General features: G+C 40.3%; 1 protein-coding gene across 26 annotated transcripts in view; it reads left to right on the plus strand.

Moving 5' to 3' along the window:
* Positions 1 to 20,171, plus strand: part of TNRC6B (trinucleotide repeat containing adaptor 6B) — a 146,877-nt gene that overhangs the window by 84,706 nt on the left and 42,000 nt on the right. For 24 of the 26 annotated variants that reach the window (XM_052790756.1, XM_052790760.1, XM_052790766.1 and 21 more), the window contains 4 exons: positions 4,743 to 4,830; positions 9,265 to 9,286; positions 10,962 to 11,306; positions 16,986 to 19,313. In XM_052790756.1, coding sequence (XP_052646716.1) covers positions 4,743 to 4,830; positions 9,265 to 9,286; positions 10,962 to 11,306; positions 16,986 to 19,313 — 2,783 coding nt within the window. Of the gene's footprint in view, positions 1 to 997; positions 1,333 to 4,742; positions 4,831 to 9,264; positions 9,287 to 10,961; positions 11,307 to 16,985; positions 19,314 to 20,171 lie in introns of those variants that run through there. The other 2 variants (XM_052790774.1, XM_052790781.1) reach the window with 2 other exon arrangements.

Genomic DNA, 20,171 nt, shown 5'->3' on the forward strand with positions numbered 1-20,171 from the left:
TTCTGCTGGTATCCAGGCTGTATAATTTATCAAAATACTGAGGAGACTTACAGAAATGCTGAGAAGCTAGATGCTTGTAGTCAGAGTTCACTGGAAATTCTTCTTGCTTCAAATCTTGATTGAAGTTGGATACCTTACTGTAGATTAAATTTCTGGTTTAGTCCCTCAAGCTTTGAGTCTTTTTGCCTCTTTCTAAATGATTAGAAACATATTTGTGGTCTGATATTTTTGGATCACTAGAGGCCTGTCTAAGAAAGAGTTAGTTAATAGCTCAAGTGCTGCCTTGTGAGTGAGACTGGTCTATGCATGCAAATCATTATCTCACATAAGGTGATGGCCTTTAGCTCTGGCTAGTTATGGCTAAAGCCTTTAGGGAAAATTTAACGGTTGTTAATGTGATCTTGTAGCTGCATAGATAAAAGCTTGTTCTGTTAAAGTGCTGCCGATCCTACAAGTGTAGTTTCGGAATCCCCTGTATTCTGGAAGAAGGTACAGAAGTTGGCTCACAATTTGAAAGCAGATTTGTAATTCATCCTATGCTTATTACAATGCAGAGAACAGGATGCACCTGTAGAAGTTTACTGTCACTCCTGTGTTGTGTTATAGTATAGCTAAACCAAGTTAACTGTACTGAAAGAAAGTAAAGCATGGGGTCAAGAGGAGGGAAGATGACACAGTGATGGCATCTAGTCCACATCTTTACGTATGAGGAACTTCCAAACACTGTTACACTGTTGTCCTATAGCCCTATGGAAGGAGCTGAGAGTTGCATACACAGAAGTGCCACTCCTGAGTTTCTAGGAATTTTCATTTCTTACATTTTACTTACAATTTTTCTGCCATTTTAGCTTGAGGGTGACTTTATAGGGTTGTGGGGGTTTTGCGTAGACTAATACTCTGTGTGGTGCTTTATCTCTACCTATCAAAGCATGTTGACAGCAGATAGTGTGTAATACCTAGTACGTCATCTTGTCTCACAGTTAAGTTTGTGATAGCAAGAACTTTGAAGACAACTTCTGTCCTCTACCTGTGCCTCAAGCCTATCTGTTGCAAGAATAAGTCTTTTTAAAATAGCTTTCTGGAAAAATGAATGTTGGGATTTTGCAGGAAATTAACATTTTTCCAAAACTGGTAAATTGTTTTGGAGGAGGGCACACTTCTTGAATACCTATTTTTTTTTCTTGTTTTCCTGAAATGGCTATCTGTTTTAATAACTTGGACTTAACAAGTATTTTCTATTACTTCTCTAGTTAACTAGCTGAAAAACATTTTTTTTTTGTCTTGAAATGACTGCTTTTGTCTTAGCCAGAAGAGGTTGTTATAAGAACTTAGGTAAGTTATTGAGTATACTGCATCATAGCTACTGGGTTGGTTTGGTTTAGTTTTGGTTTTTTTATAAATAAAATTTTGGGATTACAGCTTATAGTTTCTCTTCATTTGTAAGCTGTTAGTGTGCCTTACTTTAAATACTTGGAATTAAAGACGCTTTTAAAATACTTTTCAGTAATGTTGATTCTAAGATTTGTGGGAAATATTAAAGTGCAGTTAGGTCATATTTTTAAGATGGACATATGCGTTCTTGAAGAAAGCTAGATAGAGTAAAAAGCTGGCTGCTGTTTGCTATTTAGCAAACTTCCTCTTCAGGGTTGTGGTGTGTCCGTGTACCCTTTACTACCTGCTGGTAACAAAAAACGGAACCACACCCCATTGTATGACTCTAAATTCACTCCTTTGGAGTTGATGGATTTTCTCCCCATGTTGGTCTTGTCAATTTAAGCAGCTGGTTGCTGGAATGTACATGGTGGACCTCCCAGTTCCCTTGACCAGACCAGGAAGAATTATCTTTTAGCTAAGGAGAGAAGGCTAATAGGCAGTGTTGGCTTCTGAATGAATCAGTGAGGTACTTGAAAACTCTATTTGTGTTAAATTTATCAGAACACTTAACACTGCAAGTTAAGTTTGTGTTTAACAAGCCTCTTGTGTATGACTGAAAAGGGAAACCATTGATTACAAAACTTCAAATATTAGTGAAATGCATCAAAGAGTGAAAGTGGGAAGATGGCAAGTGTGATACTCAAAATGGCAATAAGCTATTCTACCCTCCACCATCCCCCAAATCAGTGAAGTTTCAACGTAGTGGTACATTGTTAGCGTGTCTATAGCATCAATTCTTGCTCTGTCATTTGTAGAGTACAACTTCATACTTCCTACATGTTTGTGAGGTTTCAGTTACGCTTTGCCAGGAACTTTATGGTCTTGTACGTGTGATGCAGCCCAAGTGTTCAAATAGATCCCTTCCACCTCAGTACAACTTAGGTGCGTGCTTATATGAATTCAAGCCTAAATTACTAAGTATTGATTATTGCTATATTGTAGTTGTTGATGATATGCCCAGTGGAATATTAAATGCACACCTCTACTAAAAGAGCAGAAGAAGGGAGGTCGTCATGCAAAACAAAGGGCTTCTCTGCAGCCTTAGTACCATAGATACTTGACTGTGTATGTCTGAAAATAAGGCAGCAGCAGTAGCAATCTCCCTGTCCTGAACTTAACACAAAGACAGATGACCATAACTAGGTGTCTACTTTCAGGCTATAGATCTTCTATCCTTGGCTCCTTTTACTATTAGTGCTACATGTCGTTGTAAGCCATAGCTTCAGCTTTGATTGTGAATATGACCTTTTCCTCATTCTTTTCTATTCCTTGCTCTTCAGCTCACAAAACTAAGGAAGGTGCTTTTAAGTAGAAGGCTGTCTGTGTGCCAGGCAGTTACTGGAAGTCATTTTGTATTTTGATCCTGCCCTTTTTCAGCAGCTCTTTTAAGACAGCTTTTAAACTTTTGCCTGCTGCAAGAAAGTTTTTTGGAAGTAGTATACAGCCCCAAAGGCACACGTAGCTTGGTAGTACAAAAGTAGTACAAACATAAATTGAGGTTATAGTAACTCTGAAAGATGAGGGTGTCACTGGAGAGCATTTTCATATTGCTTACAATCTATGGCTCAAAGAAAAAGGAGAACTTTGTCTCAATGCCATGACAGACAATGCGAAGTATACTAACCTCCCCTGTGCTTCATGTCGTGTGCTGTTAGTAAAACTGAAAAACCTGCAGGGCTTTTGCTTGCCAGAGTTTAGGACTGGGAAGTATGCTGTACAGAAAAGAGCAAGAACTGGCTCAAGCAATACCAGAGTGCATAAAACTCTGTTCTGTGTGATGTGGAATGCTTGCTTCAAACTTTGTTAAATGCAGGCTGAACTTGCCATTACGTGTGAATTGTATTTGGTAATAACCTCAGGATGTTGCTGCTAAGGACTCATCTTGCCCTTATCCATTTTCTCTGTCCATGAAGGAGAGCCGAACTTTAGGAAACCGGGAAGACATTTTATTACTGTGCATAGAATCTTTTCTCTTTAAGAGAGTTCTTTGAAGTCCTCAATCAGGAAGTTCTTAACACATAACTTCTCAAAATATTTTTGTAGGAATTGATTAGTTATGTAAATGTCTCTTTGTACGCTGGCTTGGCACTATCCAGTGAAAATGCAGACAAAAATATTACCTATACCATATAGATGCAATGGAAGGAAAAGACTGAGTTATGTGACAGCAAAGCCAACACAACTCTAAGCTTTTTAAAGTGTGGTCAAAAAAGCTTTGATTTGTTCATAAATACAAGAAAGAGTTCAGTACAATTATAAATTCCAGTTTTGTTTATAAAGCTGTTCTGGTTTTTATAAAATCTTGTTCTGAAAGATCATGGGTTATACTTGTTAGTTGTTTCCCATTTGTAAAGTACACAACTCTGGTCTCTGATCCTACCCGTCATCTGTCAGATCATCTTTTTACAGTAATTGTCTTTGTCTTAATCTTTCTCTATAGAAAGAATTACTCCAAGTGAGCTGAAAACATGATCTTAAATTTACTTTTAAGGAGGTGAGGAGAATTGGTTAACGAAAATGTGATTCACCATAGAAACAGCTCAGCCAATAGCATATGTGCAGTAAATTAACCATTTTCTGGTACTTTCATATTTGGTACAAAACATAGCAACAAGATGGTAGCTTGACAACAATAGCAGCTGCACATATTTTTCTTCCTTTTTTGAAAGAATGTTCTTGTGGAAAAAATAGTTTCCCTGGAAAGTAATTTATATTACAAGTTTTATCACAAAAATTCTGTGGGTGGGTACAATAGGCTAGAAATTAAATTAGTGATTTGTATAATAAATTATGGTTTTGATTTGATATGACACTTCTAGTCTCTTAGAAGTGACATAGCTACAGGCAGTAGAATAATTTCTTCCCCTTGTGAAGATAAATGTCGTATCAGACCAAACCATCTTATGTTAAATTACAGCTTCCCTTTTTTTACCATATGAAAAGATTCATGAGACTGTTCATTAAATAATAGCACAACCCAATTAAAAGGGTACTTTGGCCAAAATGTCTTGAAGATGTTTTCTAATATCAGACATGTAGATAATTTATATAGGGTACTGCCATAAGAGGCCTGATCTGAATAAAGGCATTTTCCTTTATGCAGCAAGTGGCATGATTGTGGCCACACTGAGCTAGAAGGTGCTTTTCTTATCTCAATTAGACTGAAACCCTCAAATGCAAATGAAGTATGATGATATAGAGGAATCTAGTATCTTGACTTCCTTTCTTGGGAGAAAGGGGTATAGTACGTGTGGCTGTTCTTACACAGCTTGATTGTGCTCATACCATTGTTTTTCATGTTTTGGCAGAGAGAAGGAGCAAGAAAGGGAAGAACAGTTAATGGAAGACAAGAAAAGGAAGAAAGAGGATAAGAAAAAGAAGGAATCTGCTCAGAAGGTAGGTTTTGTTATTTGAATTCTTTTATCTAGCTGGAACATAAATAGTATTGGGGGTGGTAAGATGTTAAATTGTTTGTATTTGAGCTTAAAAACTTGATTATTTAGAGTGGTGCTTCATTAAAGACTATTTTTTGCATCATTTTTCTGGAACTTAAGTGTTTAACTTGAATGTTTCTTCTCCTTAGTGTGTCATATGAAGTAAAAGAAGTTTTTTAATATAAATTATTGAGTATGAGCTCTCTTGACCTATGCAACTCCTGCTGTTTTTAGGTGTTTGGGGATGGAAATGCTGCCGGGCTTTTGCAATCCTTGCAGTAAAATGGACTAAGTATCTTCTAGAGCAAAAAGATAGCTTTTTTTTTTTTCCACAAGTCTATATGAAATATTTACTACTGAAGGTTCCCTTTTTGCTAAGTATCACTTAGGCTTTACGTTTTCTGTAGCTAGTAGCACTTTTACTGAAGTATATCAGTTCGAGTCTGAGCCATGGAGAATCTCTAAGTCACTGAAAATTGTTTTTGCTCAGAAAATGGTTTTGAACACTTGGTGTATTAGAAGCTCTCTATTTCGCTGAAAATCTAGTAGACTGTTCTAGGAGTTAACTGGACATAGGAACTTGAGTCTCTTGCAGCGTTATCCGTGCTTTTTACTGGTAAAATTCTTTCTGTCTGGTTCTGGACTTCCCAGTACAAAACAGATGTAACCATCCTGAGCAGGTCAAGCGAAAGGCCTCTAAGATGACTAAGGGACTGGAGTATCTGACAGATGAGGAGAGGCTGAGAGCTAGGACTGTTCAGACTGGAAAAGAAGGCGGCTCAGGGCAATCTTACTAATCACTGTATATAAGTACCTTGTGGGAGGGAGTAAAGATGATGGAGGCAGGTTCTTCTCAGTGGTGCCCAGTGACAAGGCACAAGGCATTGTGCATGAATTGAAATACAGGAAATTCCACTTAATTATAAAAAGACATTTTTTGTGTGTGTATGTATGTGACTGGGCAACCACTAGAACAGGTTTCCCAGAGAGGTTATGGTGCCTCCATCTTTGGAGATGCTCAAAAATGAGTTGGATGTGGCCCTGTGCAATCTGGTTTTGATGACTTTGCTTTGAGTTGGGGAGACTCCTGGGGGTGGGTGGGTGTCCTGGTTTCAGCTGGGATAGAGTTAACTGTCTTCCTAGTAGCTGGTACAGTGCTATGTTTTGAGTTCAGAGCGAAGAATGTTGATAACACTGATGTTTTCAGTTGTTGCTCAGTAGTGTTTAGACTAATGTCAAGGATTTTTCAGCTTCTCATGCCCAGCCAGTGAGAAAGCTGGAGGGGCACAAGAAGTTGGCACAGGACACAGCCAGGGCACCTGACCCAAACTGGCCAACGGTGTATTCCATACCATGTGACGTCCCATCCAGTACAGAAACGGGGAAGTGGGGGGCAGGGATTCGCCGCTCGGGGGACTGGCTGGGTGTCGGTCGGCGGGTGGTGAGCAATTGCACTGCGTATCATTTGTACATTCCAATCCTTTCATTATTGCTGTTGTCATTTTATTAGTGTTATCATTATCATTATTAGTTTCTTCTTTTCTGTTCTATTAAACCGTTCTTATCTCAACCCACGGGTTTTGCTTCTTTTCCCGATTTTCTCCCCCATCCCACTGGGTGGGGGGGAAGTGAGTGAGCGGCTGCGTGGTGTTTAGTTGCTGGCTGGGGTTAAACCATGACAGTGGGGAACAGGGGTGGGAACTGTGGGCTAGATCTCCAGAGGCTGTCCCTTCCAACCTCAATGATTATGTGAAACTGAGAGCAGAAGGCTTTACTTTCTTTCAGTAGTCTCTGTTTTTCAGTTGCTTCAGTAACAACAGATCCTACAAAAGATCAGACATTACTCTGTGTTAGGTCCTGTAGGTTTCTCCTGAGAATAGCCAGCACCGTTTTCAGTTAAATTTTGGCTACTCCAGGGTCTTTCTAAATCTGGATTTTTCACCAGTTTGAGTCTATTAGTTTAAACTAGGTGTGGATAAGTTGGTGTATTTCTGTTGTTTTTATCCAGCTATTGTGTTGATACATCCCCAATAATACTGCAAAAGAGCAGTAACTACAGAATAAGGTTTCTTCAGTGTCCTTTTGCCTCAGTGTTGCTGCTGTTTAATGTTCAACCACAAAAAGTATATGTAAGAACTAAAAGGAGCAGACCCTGGTTAATAAAGACTAGTGACTTGAGGATTATATGCTGATACTCAGTGATACAAGAGAAACTTGAAAAGGTTGATAACAGTGCTGTGAGTGTTTGCTGAGGAATTGGTGCTTTGAATACAAAGGAGATTTGCCAGCTTTCCTGTGTGGTCCCTCACCTACTGAGTTATTCAGTGTGATTGAATGTTACAATATTTTGCCAAAATCTTGGGAGGGGTAAACACTAAATAAGTTAATCTCCTAGAGACCAACCTTAACAGTAGTACATGGAGATATCTAGGAATAGCAAAGCAGGCAACCAAATGGACAGAACATAAATGTGTCTGTTCTTAGTGACTGTGGTGGTGTTCACCAAACGAGCAGTAATGATTTGGGGGTGCCTTTTTCAGACAGAGTTTATATAACATAAAACAATTGTTTCTGTCTGGATCTTCTAAAACATAAAAGAATTTTAAAAATCACTTCAACAGAGGTTATGCAAGCAAATTCACAGACTAAATTCCTGTGGTTGGTGTCCCAGGGGCTGTTTGGTAGCTTGTCAGAAGGCTGAGTTTGACTCCACCTTCACTATAGCTGCTCCTGCCCTGCCAGTGCTTATAGGTTGCCTGCAGAGAGATGATAGCTGTAAATCTGAGACAGTGTCACATTTTCTCGGCTTTTGTATTCTAGACCAAAAAAAAAAAAAAAAAATCACAAAACCAGATCGTTTTGACTAGGAGAGAGATGCAGTATAGGCAGAAGTAATTTTTTTTGTTTGTTTCTCTAAAGCAAACTGTGGTTATTATGTAGAAATCTTTAAAGATTTGGTAAAAAGGGGGTTCTTCCAAGTAGACAAGTTACTCATTTACTGAACATGTTTACTGTTGACCAGAGTAAACCAATCAGCATTACCAGATTGGATTCATTAATAATTTTTTTTTCCCTCTTTTCCTTTAGTAGTGCAGCATGAGAGTCACTTAAGTGCTTAACAGAATTTTTAACTGTGTTATAGAAGAAGATACAATTTGACGCATAGGGGATTTTTCGTAAGTGAAGTGAAAATTGATGTCTGGTTTGGTACAGACGCAGTTTTGGTACAGGTGCATTTTTAGTGTCTTGGAGACTTTTGGATTACGTAATTCTGTGCAGTTGCAATGCTTAAGATCTTGTATTATAGTGAATGTTCCACTTTCCATATTGCAGCATTCATCTTTGCAAAGTAAATGATGCCATAGCAATTTAGTGCAGTTTGTCTTTTTATTCTTTACCATACAAAGGAGTTCTGGCTTGGTTGGTTTAAACAATAAACTGCTTTTTACTTGTGCTTTCATTATTCTATACTGTCACTGTGTGCTTTCCAGAATTATGGGCTAGTTCAGCAATTTCTTTTAAGAATAGGTGTCATAGAACCTGACACATGATGATCTTTAGGGTTTTTCCGTTATTGTGTAGTGGAACTCATGATCGACAGGTTCGAAACATGCTACAATACACATGATTCCAGAGAATATATCAGTGGTATGTTTGTCTCTACTGTAGTTTGAAATCTGCTACGCTGAAAGAATGTAGAAGTACAGCAAAACCCCATATTGAGTATGTTGGCCACTGTGATGGCTCACTTTAGTAATCAAATTCTTATTGCGTTCAAGAGATTTTTGAAGTCTGGTGCTTTATAGGTATTACTGGTACTTTTTGTAATTGTGGCAATGAATCCAGTAAGGTTTAGGTTTAGGATTTCTTCTCCTTGGAAGAGATGTCATGGGAAAGGTGAAATGGGAAGATGGCAGGGAGACAGAGTGCTACTCTCACTTGTGGTTACTCCTGTGAGAATTCCGTTGCTAGCCCCAACAGTCTGCTGTAAGGATACTCGTAGAAGGAAGTTTTTGTTACACTTTAACTGTAATACTTCACCTCCAAAACCTGAAAGAACGGTGGTGCTATGGCACATGTTTATTTGTGCTTTGGAAGTCCATGTTTGGGATGAGGAGGGGGGTGAATACTAAAAATCGTTATGAGTGAAGTAATTATTGTTTCTGCCAGGGACTTCTGCATCAGGCAAATGAATTATAGGAGCTGTAGTATTTTTGAAAACTTCATTTATATGACTAGGAATACTGTTTAGACTTGTAGTTCATCAGCTGATTATTTTCATGCAATAACAAATACTGTTCTTGTGCTAAATTAAGGTGATGATTTGGCACACCCTGTTCAATGTTTGTTTTGAGGTTCTTAAAACTGTATTTACATTCTTGCTCTTAATTTGCAGGTCACAGATCAAAAAACCAAAGGTAAGAATCTTTGATCCTAAAGAGTATTTTTTATTGACTTGAGCCAAGACTCAGACAGATCTTGATCAAAACTGTTGGAAAAGGAAGGGGAATTATGAGTCAAGATGAAATACTGAAGATGTGTACTCAGAAGAAATGAAAGTTGAGGTGATTAAAATGGAGAACCTAAAACTATCCATGTTGTCAGCATCAAAATACTTGAAGGGGGAATGAGGCTTGTGGATAAAATAGGTTAGCTGAAATACTTCGTTTTCAGTTTTGCAAAGGTTTTAGACAAGTAACTGAAAACTGAAACCACCTATATAAATGGAATGGAAGACAGGGAAAGTACTGTTAATGGTGAGGTAGCAAAATGAGTGAAAATGACTTGGTTTTGGAAACTTAAGAGAAGCTCAGGTACCTAAAAGTCTAACAGATACGGCAGCATTGATGAGTGAGCATCTTGAAAGTTAAGCTTATTTAGCTGATCTAAAAATATATTTAATCTTGATTTGTGTGTCAGTTTTTTCTAAAAATTGTGTGGCGAAATTGCCATTATTGACAGAAGAGAACTAAGATAGTAATGTGATTTTACAGCTAGCAATACCTTTTGGGGGTGTTGGGCAATGAAGCCTATATAGAGAAATGGGAAAACTCTTATCAGAACAAAATGCGGGGAACAATGCATTCGTGTTGCCAAAGAGAGACTCGCTTGTTTTGATCTAACATTTGTAAGAAGAAAAGTTTTACTGATTATGTTCACTTTCCTCAGGAGGGGTTTCTGGACATCCTTTTCTTGTATTAATCTTCATTAAACACTAGAGTAGATGTATTAAATTTTCCTTGCCTTTAGAGTCTGTCTTAGCAATTACACCTTCTAGGTGCCTGGCTAAGAATTTCTTTTGCTCTCTTTCAAAAAAGCACATGGAGAACGTGAGTCAGGGGTCAAGTGTAGAGCCTCTTAAGCAAAATTTGTGATGGTGTTAGTTCCTCAAGCATTTGTTTGTGGTTTTCCTCTGCTCCAATGCATAATAGCCCTCAGAAGCAGCTTGTCCTTGCTTATAGGGGCACCTGGTGACCAGCTGGAAGCTTTAGGCAAGCCCAATACAAACACTGTATGTAGGACTGCCTTTTGGGTGTGAGAGTCAACTATTGCTGCCTTATTCAAGAGCAGTACAGAGAACTCAGATTTGTTAACTCTGAATCCAAGAGGGTTTTTTCCTCTTTTTGTTTGTTTTGGCAGTGGCTGTGTAGCCCACCTAGTAAGCAGGTGAAAACTTGGGATCTGATTTCAGATCTCCCATAAGGGTGATGCATAACAATTCGAAAACCAGTTGAAGATCAGGGAACAGAGCGGGGGGGGGGGGAACCAGTTATATTTGACTGCTCATATTTTAAAATTACTCATTGCCCAAGGTGGTATTCTTTGCCAACTTTAGGTTTAGAAGAATTTGGGGGCTTAGAGCGAAATACTTGCTGAGGGCAGAGTTTCATCCTGGGGTACTGAGTTGCACATGGAACCAAGAGGTTTGCCACAACTGCTTATTGCTGCTGCTTTAATTAAGTTGTTCTTCAATAAGGTTGAAGTTGCACAGTATTTCAGAGAAGAATGGAAGTAGGAGAGTCACAGTGAGTTCTTGTAGGTAACACAGGCTTGAGTGGAAAAATTTCTGATTTTCCTTCTTCTGTTTTTCAGTGCCCGAAGTGACGAAACCAAGTTTAAGCCAACCAGTGGCTGCCAGCCCAATTGGCAACTCTCCATCGCCACCAGTCAATGGTGGCAACAATGCCAAAAGGGTGGCAGTGCCGAACGGACAACCGCCAAGCGCCGCCCGCTACATGCCTCGGGAGGTGCCGCCGCGATTCCGTTGCCAGCAGGACCACAAAGTGTTACTGAAACGTGGGCAGCCCCCTCCGCCATCCTGTATGCTGCTTGGCGGTGGAGCAGGGCCTCCTCCCCCAGCAGCACCAGGAGCAAACCCAAACAACGCACAACCAGTGACAGGAGCACTGCTGCAGAGCGACAGTGGGACTGCAACAGGCAAGTAATAATAATAATAATAATAATAATAATAATATTAAATAAACATGTGTGTGTGCATGGCAGAAAAGAGATCACTAAAATTGTGCATAAGCATATCATTATATAATAAAACTCCTCAGATTGCTTTTGGAGAGCTTACTTCTGGTTTAGGGTATAGACTTTTCTTTTGCTGTTAGCGGCAGTGAATGCAATTTTTACTACTAGAGGGAACAAGACAGTTAATTTTTTTTTTTTAATTATGTTTTGGGTGGTTTGAATTGGATGCTGTAATGCTCTTAAGACCACAGCAAGGTAAAACACAATGCACGGATAAACAGCATTTTATGGTTGTCATTGAGTAGTTCTTAACAGCTCTTAAGGTTTCTTTGACTTGAATTTCCTATTTTGTCACTTTTTTTCTCTGATCTGGTAAAACAGACATGTAGATACCAGGTCTGCAAATGGCAGGTGTCTGTCACTTCTCATCTGGATGAAATAGGTGGTCCCTTTGCTCATGACTTTTTTTTAGTAGTAATCTTGGTTTTCTCCTTAGAGAAGCCTTTTTATAAAAGTGGTGACTGTCCTGGTTTTGCTGTTCTCTTCACTTTGAATTCCAGAAGATAAATTGATTTTTAAGATTCATTGCTTTATGAGCATGGGAAAATTATGAGTGCTCCTGAATTTTTTAGACCCTTGGGGAATTGCAGTAGCTGTAATATTTCCTTCGTAAGTTATCATAGTAGAGCAAACAAAATTCCACTCAAGACATCTGCCTTCCAAAGAAAAACTTAGGTGATGGGAGAAGGCAAGGGTGTTCAAAAAAGAAATAAGTGCCTGAAAGCCAGAAGAAGAAAATAACGATACCACTATGTCTGAGTTTGCCTTTGAAAACCATGCCAGATTAATGGGATGGGTTTTCTACCACAGTCTTGGAGAGCATAAACCTTTTACAGTTCTCTATGGTTCAGAAGAAAAAACAGAGGTGACTTATAACTCCAGAATCAAGTAAGCTAGATGGGATGGCTGTCTTTATTAAAAAGGATTCTAGGAAAATGAATAATTCCGTTTGTTTTGTGGTTTCAGTACTTCAGTTCCTTTGTAGCAAATCCCTGTTTGACAGATTATTTATCTTGTTGTCTTTGATGTTCCCTATTTAAAAGGGGGGGGGGTGAATTTCAAACTACAATGGCAAAGTTTTAGCTAATCAGTCTAAAAACAGATCTCTTAGAGATGGCTGGTTTTGATAAAACACCTGAAAGATGAAGAGGGGGGGAAAAAACCCACCCCAAAGTCTTTTGGCTGTATATAAAATCCTAGCATTATGTCAGCGTTGGTATACCTTCACAGTGATGGTAGTAGACCAACAAAGGAGGCTATGGTAGTGAAGCATTCTAAAAGTTTTCAAAATTTTTCATGAGCAGCATTTTTTTGCTGTTGGATGTACTATATGAGGACCATTTTGAAGTATTTTAGAGGCTCCTTAAGTTTTATGTAATTAATTTGACACCTAATACTTGTTTCTCTGAGACTGCATTTTGATCTTTATGAATTCCCATATTTTTACATTTAGTTTAATGGTGCATTAATGACTAAGATGTTTTATGGTTGTGTGTTACTGATTGTGGCAACTTTTTATGCCAGTGGTTAGTTGCTTTATCCTGATGCAAGTCAGGAGTGTTGCCAAGAAAGATATGGGTCCTTTAGACCTGCCTCACCCCATCCAAATTTCTGCACCATAACACAGTTAACTAGGCTGGGGAGCTGACTTGGGATTAAAATTAACCCAGGTTGTTTTTTAAAGCTAATGCCAGTCTGGGTGATTTACCAGTTCAGCTCACTGAGTATCAGTGGGAACATATGTGCTGCTAGCATGTGAGAGTTAGGTGTGCCAGAGGAGTGGGAATGAGCAGCTGGACAAGAGAAAGGCTGGGGCTGTCACTTAGGGTGCTCCATCAAAGTGCTTATGGAACTATGCTGTTGCTATCTGTCTCGCACATCATTAATTCCATCTGAGATCCTGGCTGTTTACAAACTGGATTTCAGATTGGGCCCAGTTCTGTCAGGCATTTATGCACTGATACAGTGATTAATTCATCCCATGTGAAAACAAAAGCAGGTTCCTAAAGGGAAAAATAATGCAGCTTACCTACTTCTTAGCATTATTATATTTGCCAGATAGCTATAGATGGTGTTGGTGAGGCTTTAATACAAGAAGTCAATACATAATCCTTCTTTACATGGATCTTTTTCTACCAGAACTGAAACTGCTTCTGTAAGATGGCAAAACTCTAGTTTCCTGAAAGATGACACCAAATTTACTATTGTCTCTTAGCAATACGAGGGAGTAGGGTGGAGGGTGGTATGTATAATTCTTCCAATACCAATGATATTCAGGACATGCAAGACAATTTTGGGGGAAAAAACCTTAAATTTTGTTGGTGAAAGTCTTTCAATAGTTACTATACTGTGGTGGGTTGACCTTGGCTGGGTGCCAGGTGCCCACCGAGCCGCTCCATCACTCCCCTCCTCAGCGGGACAAGGCACAGGGGTGGGGGGGAGTAGAAAATAAGATGGAAAAAACCATGGTGGGTCAAGATAAAGGCAGTTTAATAAAGCAAAAGCAAAGGCCACGTGAGGAAGCAAAGCAAAACAAAAGATTTATTCTCTACTTCCCATCAGCAGGCGATGTCCAGCCGCTTCCCAGGAACTAGAGCATCAGTATGTGTAGTGGTTGCTCTGGAAGACAAATGTCGTAATAACAAATGCCTCCCCTTCTCCTTCACTTCCCAGGAAGTGGCTGGACATCACCTGCTGATGGGAAGTAGAGAATAAATCTTTTGTTTTGCTTTGCTTCCTCACGTGGCCTTTGCTTTTGCTTTATTAAACTGCCTTTATCTTGACCCACCATGGTTTTTTCCATCTTATTTTTCCCCACACACCCCACGTCCTGCTGAGGAGGGGAGTGATGGAGCGGCTTGGTGGGTAACTGGCATCCAGCCAAGGTCAACTCGCCACAAATACCCTCTAAGAATCACGACCATCTCTCACAGCAAAACTCTATCTTCATTCAGGACTCCGTTTCAATACTTTCACTTATTTCAGTTCCGTACTTTCATCCTTAAAAGTAGTCATTTGCTAGTAACTTTCTTCATTTTAGTCACATCAGAAACTTGTTTCTTGAAGCATGTTTGTTATTAAGGAAGAGTATGTTTTAAGAACCAAGAGCCCTTACCCATTATCTTAAGACAAAACCATAAATTGCCAGTTTTGTTGCTGTTGTAAAATGTAGCAAGGGGAGGCTGGTTTTATAAAACAGTCCATTAAGTTGTGTCCTAGTATGCCATGCTAGCAAGCATCCCAATCTTGATACTTCTAGAATGTCTTCACAGAAATGAAATGTGAAATGCTCTGTTGAAGTCACCTATGTGAAGATCTTGCTAAGTGCATAGCTGCCTATGCATCATTCGTTTGCAGAATCATCGCTAAGTTCAAAAGATAGCAGCTTTGCAGCCTTTTGAACTTGCCATTGGCTGTCCTCCTTAAACTATTCCTGTGATCAGTCTAATCAGAAAGCTTTTAAATGGGGGTGGGAGGTGTTACTCAGTGTACTAAAAAGATAGAAAAGGTAGCCAGATTGTAAATACCAGTCAAGGGTCACACTTCCTTGCTATTGTTAAGTTTGCACTTAAGATTAAGGCAACAGAAGGAACAGAATGTGCACAGGAACTGCTTGGTCTTTTGGATCTTGGTGGCTAGGGTTTAATGGATGAAGACAAACTTCTGCTCATCAGTATTCAAAGCTTACAAGAGAGTTCTAACCTTGCTGTGAAGTCTGGATCTTTACTGCTGGCCCTCAATGAAGGGGAATCTGGAAGGCATTCAGTGGATGTTCATTGGTTAAGCTAATGAACTGAAAGCCTGAGACAGGCACTGAAAGCTGACCTGTTCATCTTGTGTTGAAAAGTATTAGCAACCAGAAATTGTGGTCTTCACTTTTGAATATATAACATAGGAACTTGGCGGGGGAATCTGCTTTCTTAAAGTCATTATGCTCTACTTTCATGGAAGCTGTCATATGAGCCAGTATTGGTAGTAACAATATATATTCAGGTATGAATACTGATGCAGATGTTACTATGAACTTTATGCTCTGCAAAATAAGTTGAACTGGTTGTGTGGGATAACTCAATAAGTCTAATATATTAGAGTTCAGTCCGTGGTTTTGTAGAAGGGAGAGTGTTTAGTCTTCATCACTGGGAATTTGTGCTGAGGGCAGTTTAGGGTCCCTTTGTATTAAAAATATGTGGAAAGATGAGTGGAACCCTATATAGAGAACAACACTGAAGTACTAATGGTCTTAAATTATTTAGAGGATCAGAGGTAATTATGTGGATGGCAAGGGAATCTTGTCTGACATTTTAAACTAATGATGATAAGCTGTCTGCATGTATGCAGACATCATGCTGCCAGCATTGACAGAGGCTTCATCCATTGTGGCATTGTGTCAATTTCTCTGCTTTAAAACTGTGTACAAATATCTTGTCCATGCGAAGTCATGCCACATAGGACATAATAGTTCACCACAGATGAAGGAAAGAGGCCCTATTCATTGTCATTCATCCTGCTGATTTCCTTAAAGTGACTCCAAAGCTCATTGAACTTGCAGGTTACCCTGTACAATGTGCTAAGTCAGAAAAAAACCTAACCTGTCAAAAAGTGGACGGTTTTGTCTTCAGTTAGTGAGTACAGCTGACTTTGTTAAAGGGCTTAACTGCTATCAGAACTGTCACAAATGAGAGGTGAGACTTGGGGAGCTTGAAGTAGGTAGAGCTGGTGAGAGAGAGAGAAGGAAAAGTGAGATCACTTACTAGCTTCCATCCAGTGGCAGAGAGGTCAGCTTAGCTGCTCGCAAAACCACAAACTGTGGTTTCTAGGGTAAATATAGCAGTGACACAAATAACGGAGTAATTACATACTGAATACGGCTTGCAACATTACTACAGAGTAATTTGTGTATCTTTGGACTCTTTTGATTTACAGTAACTTTTGGAAATAATTTTATTTGTTTTACAAAGGGTTGAAAGAAATACCTAGTAGGGAAATCAACTTGAAAAAGATACTTGAAGCTCAAGAATAGACTTCTTCAGCTTCGTATATTGATTAGATGCTTTTTGTCTTCAATATTTTATCTTTTGATCTGTAATAAATTGTAGTTGATTTGAGTCAATTGAGTAGCAGACCAACAGCTGACTATGTGTACACACACATGCGTATGAATGTGTGCACATGCACATTCTTGTTCTATATATAGTATGATTTTAAATGTGTATTTGAAAAGTCTACAACCAGTATCAGTAATGACCATGCAGGTTCATTAACTGGGTTATAATTACTACGTTGAACTTAGAGCTGGACTGTTAGCAGAATTAGTGAGTCAACGGTGAATTCAGGTCCCCCCAAAATGCTTGTGGGGAGTTTGTTAAAAGAAGTTTTTTTGTCAGTGTTTTCAATGGTGTTTTCCAGCCTGATGTTATTCCAAAGCAACTTTGTTACACATTTGAGGGCAGGGTTGTTATTAATGAAAACAGTAATCAGTGGTGTCAAAAATGTGATGTTCAGTGCTTGTAAATAATATCGATTATTAATGACCTTTTTGGGTGTGGTTTGTGGTGTTTTGTTTTGTTTTGCTTTTTTTAGATTCAGCGATTGGAGGTGCTGCTGCTTCAAATTATGCAAATTCCACTTGGGGTCCTGGAACCTCCTCCAACAGCGGCACCAACGCCAACCCAACTCACATCTGGGACAAGGTGATTGTAGACGGGTCTGACATGGAAGAGTGGCCTTGTATTGCCAGCAAAGATGCTGAGTCTTCTTCCGAAAACACCACCGATAACAACAGTGCCTCGAACCCTGGCTTGGAGAAGAATGCTCTGCCAGGAAGCACCACTAGTAACAAAGGAAAAGGAAGCCAGTGCCAGTCTGGAAGCGCTGGAAACGAATGTAATCTTGGGGCCTGGAAATCTGATCCCAAGGCTAAATCTGTTCAATCTTCCAACCCTGCTGCCGAGAGTAACAATGGACTAGGTAATTGGAGGAACTTGAGTGGACAAGATAGAGTCAGTCCCGGTTCTGGCTTCAGCAACTTTAACCCAAATAGCAACCCATCTGCTTGGCCGGCACTGGTTCAAGAGGGCAATTCTAGGAAAGGGACTTTGGAATCTGATAGTGGAAGCTCCAATGCACAGATTAGCACAGTAGGTCAGACCTCTAGGGAACAGCAGTCAAAGATGGAAAATGCGGGTGTTAACTTTGTCTCTGGCAGAGAACAGGCTCAAATTCATAACACTGATGGACCAAAAAATGGAAACACTAACTCCTTGAACTTAAGTTCACCAAACCCTATGGAGAATAAGGGAATGCCCTTTGAAATGGGCTTGGGGAACCCTTCCAGGAGCACTGACACCCCTTCACAAAGCACTGGAGAAAGAAAGACTGGGAGTGTTGGATCTTGGGGTACAGCTAGGGGGTCTTCTGGAACTGACACAGTCTCTGGACAGAGCAATTCTGGAAACCATGGGAACAATGGAAAGGATAGAGAGGACTCCTGGAAAGGAGCTTCCGTTCAAAAACCTAATGGGTCAAGAAGTGATTCTTGGGATAACAATAACCGGTCTACGGGTGGTGGGTCTTGGAACTTTGGCCCTCAGCATGCAAATGAAAGCAAATGGGGTGAAGGGAACAAATTAACATCTGGGGTCTCTCAGGGAGAATGGAAACAGCTGTCTGGGTCTGATGAACTGAAGATTGGAGAATGGAGTGGTCCAAACCAACCAAATTCTAGCACTGGAGCATGGGACAATCAAAAAGGCCACTCTCTTCCTGAAAACCAAGGCAATTCCCAGGCTCCCTGTTGGGGAAGATCTTCCAGCTCTGCGGGAAGTGAGGTTGGAGGTCAAAGCACTGGAAGCAACCACAAAGCAGGAAGTAGTGACAGTCACAATTCTGGACGCCGATCATATAGGCCTACGCATCCTGATTGCCAGGCAGTCTTGCAGACTTTGCTGAGCAGGACTGATTTGGACCCCCGAGTGCTTTCAAACACCGGCTGGGGCCAAACTCAAATTAAGCAAGATACCGTGTGGGATATTGAAGAGATGCCACGGCCCGAGGGGAAGTCTGATAAAGGAACTGAGGGGTGGGAGAGCTCTGCCACACAGACAAAGAACTCAGGGGGCTGGGGCGATGTACCCAGCCAAAGCAATCAAATCAAGTCTGGATGGGGTGAGCTCTCAACCCCAACGGAGTGGAAGGACCCCAAAAATACTGGAGGATGGAATGACTATAAGAACCCCAATTCTTCTAATTGGGGAGGAGGAAGACCAGAAGAAAAATCATCTTCCTCTTGGAATGACAGCTCTAGTAAGGATCAGGGGTGGGGTGGACGGCAACCTAATCAAGGATGGTCTTCAGGAAAGAACGGTTGGGGAGAGGAAGTTGACCAAACAAAAAACAGCAACTGGGAAAGTACAGGAAACAAGCCAGTGTCTGGTTGGGGTGAAGGTGGGCAGAATGAGATTGGAACTTGGGGTAATGGTGCAAATACAAGCGCTGCTTCAAAGGGTGGATGGGATGATTGTAAAAGAACTTCAACATGGAATGAGACGGGTCGACAGCCCAACTCCTGGAACAAGCAGCAGCAGCAGCACCAGCAGCAACAGCAGGAGACTTCTGGTTCCTGGGGTCCCCCACCCCAAACTCCAAGTAATGGCCGACCTCCAAACCCAAACTGGAACAGCGGACCACAGCCAGCTGCCCCCAAAGAGGAGGAGCCTAGTGGCTGGGAAGAACCTTCTCCACAGTCAATCAGTCGAAAAATGGATATTGATGATGGCACTTCAGCGTGGGGAGATCCGAGCAGTTACAACTACAAGAATGTGAACCTGTGGGACAAGAACTCACAAGGAGGGCAGGCCCCACGGGAGCAGAGCCTGCCTACTCCAATGACTAGCAAATCACAAGCATCAGGTACTAGTCTTGTTCCTTTCTTCAGCAAGCTCCTATATATGAATGTAACCTTAATGTATAAGAGAGACTCGTGTAGCCTCCAATTCCTAATGGTTTTATTCCAGGAAGAAAACCAACTTCTTACTTGAATATTTGGTTCTGTATTTAAAGTGTCTTTTAGAATTTGAATCAATCAGTCCTCAGCTTGTTGTGCCTTAGTAACTATGATCTGAATACTGGTCAGCTTGCCAGCAAAAGAAAATGTTTGTTAGCTGACAGATCTGTGTATTCAATATGAGCTCTGAAGAACAGGTTGAATTATAGAATCATTTAGGTTGGAAAAAAACCTTTGAGGTCATTGAGTCCAACCGTTAACATAACACTGCCAAGTCCACCACTAAACCATCTCCCTAAATGCCACATCTACATGTCTTTTAAATACCTCCAGGGATGGTGACTCCACCACTTCCCTGGGCAGCCTGTTCCAATGCTTGATAACCCTTTCAGTGAAGAAATTTTTCCTAATATCCAATCTAAACCTCCCCTGGCACAACTCAAGGCAGTTTCCTTTTGACCTATTGCTTGTTTCTTGGGAGAAAAGACTGACCACCACCTCGCTACAGCCTCCTTTCTGGTAGCAATAAGGTCTCCCCTCAGCCTCCTTTTCTCCACACTAAATCACATTTTTGATATTTAATTATTAGAGAAATGGGGAGAAATTCTTTACTTATTTTTAGTCAAAAACTTTTTGCTCTGAAACACTCAGTTAACACTTGAAATTGAGCGAGTCTGTGGTTGAGGTTTTTAGCTCAATTTGATTCTGCTGTACGGTAAAGAATACTTAACAAAATATTTTCTTCTTTTAAATAAGGACAAGAA

Source organism: Harpia harpyja, chromosome 6, assembly GCF_026419915.1.
Source record: "Harpia harpyja isolate bHarHar1 chromosome 6, bHarHar1 primary haplotype, whole genome shotgun sequence".
In the NCBI taxonomy this organism is placed as follows: domain Eukaryota; kingdom Metazoa; phylum Chordata; class Aves; order Accipitriformes; family Accipitridae; genus Harpia; species Harpia harpyja.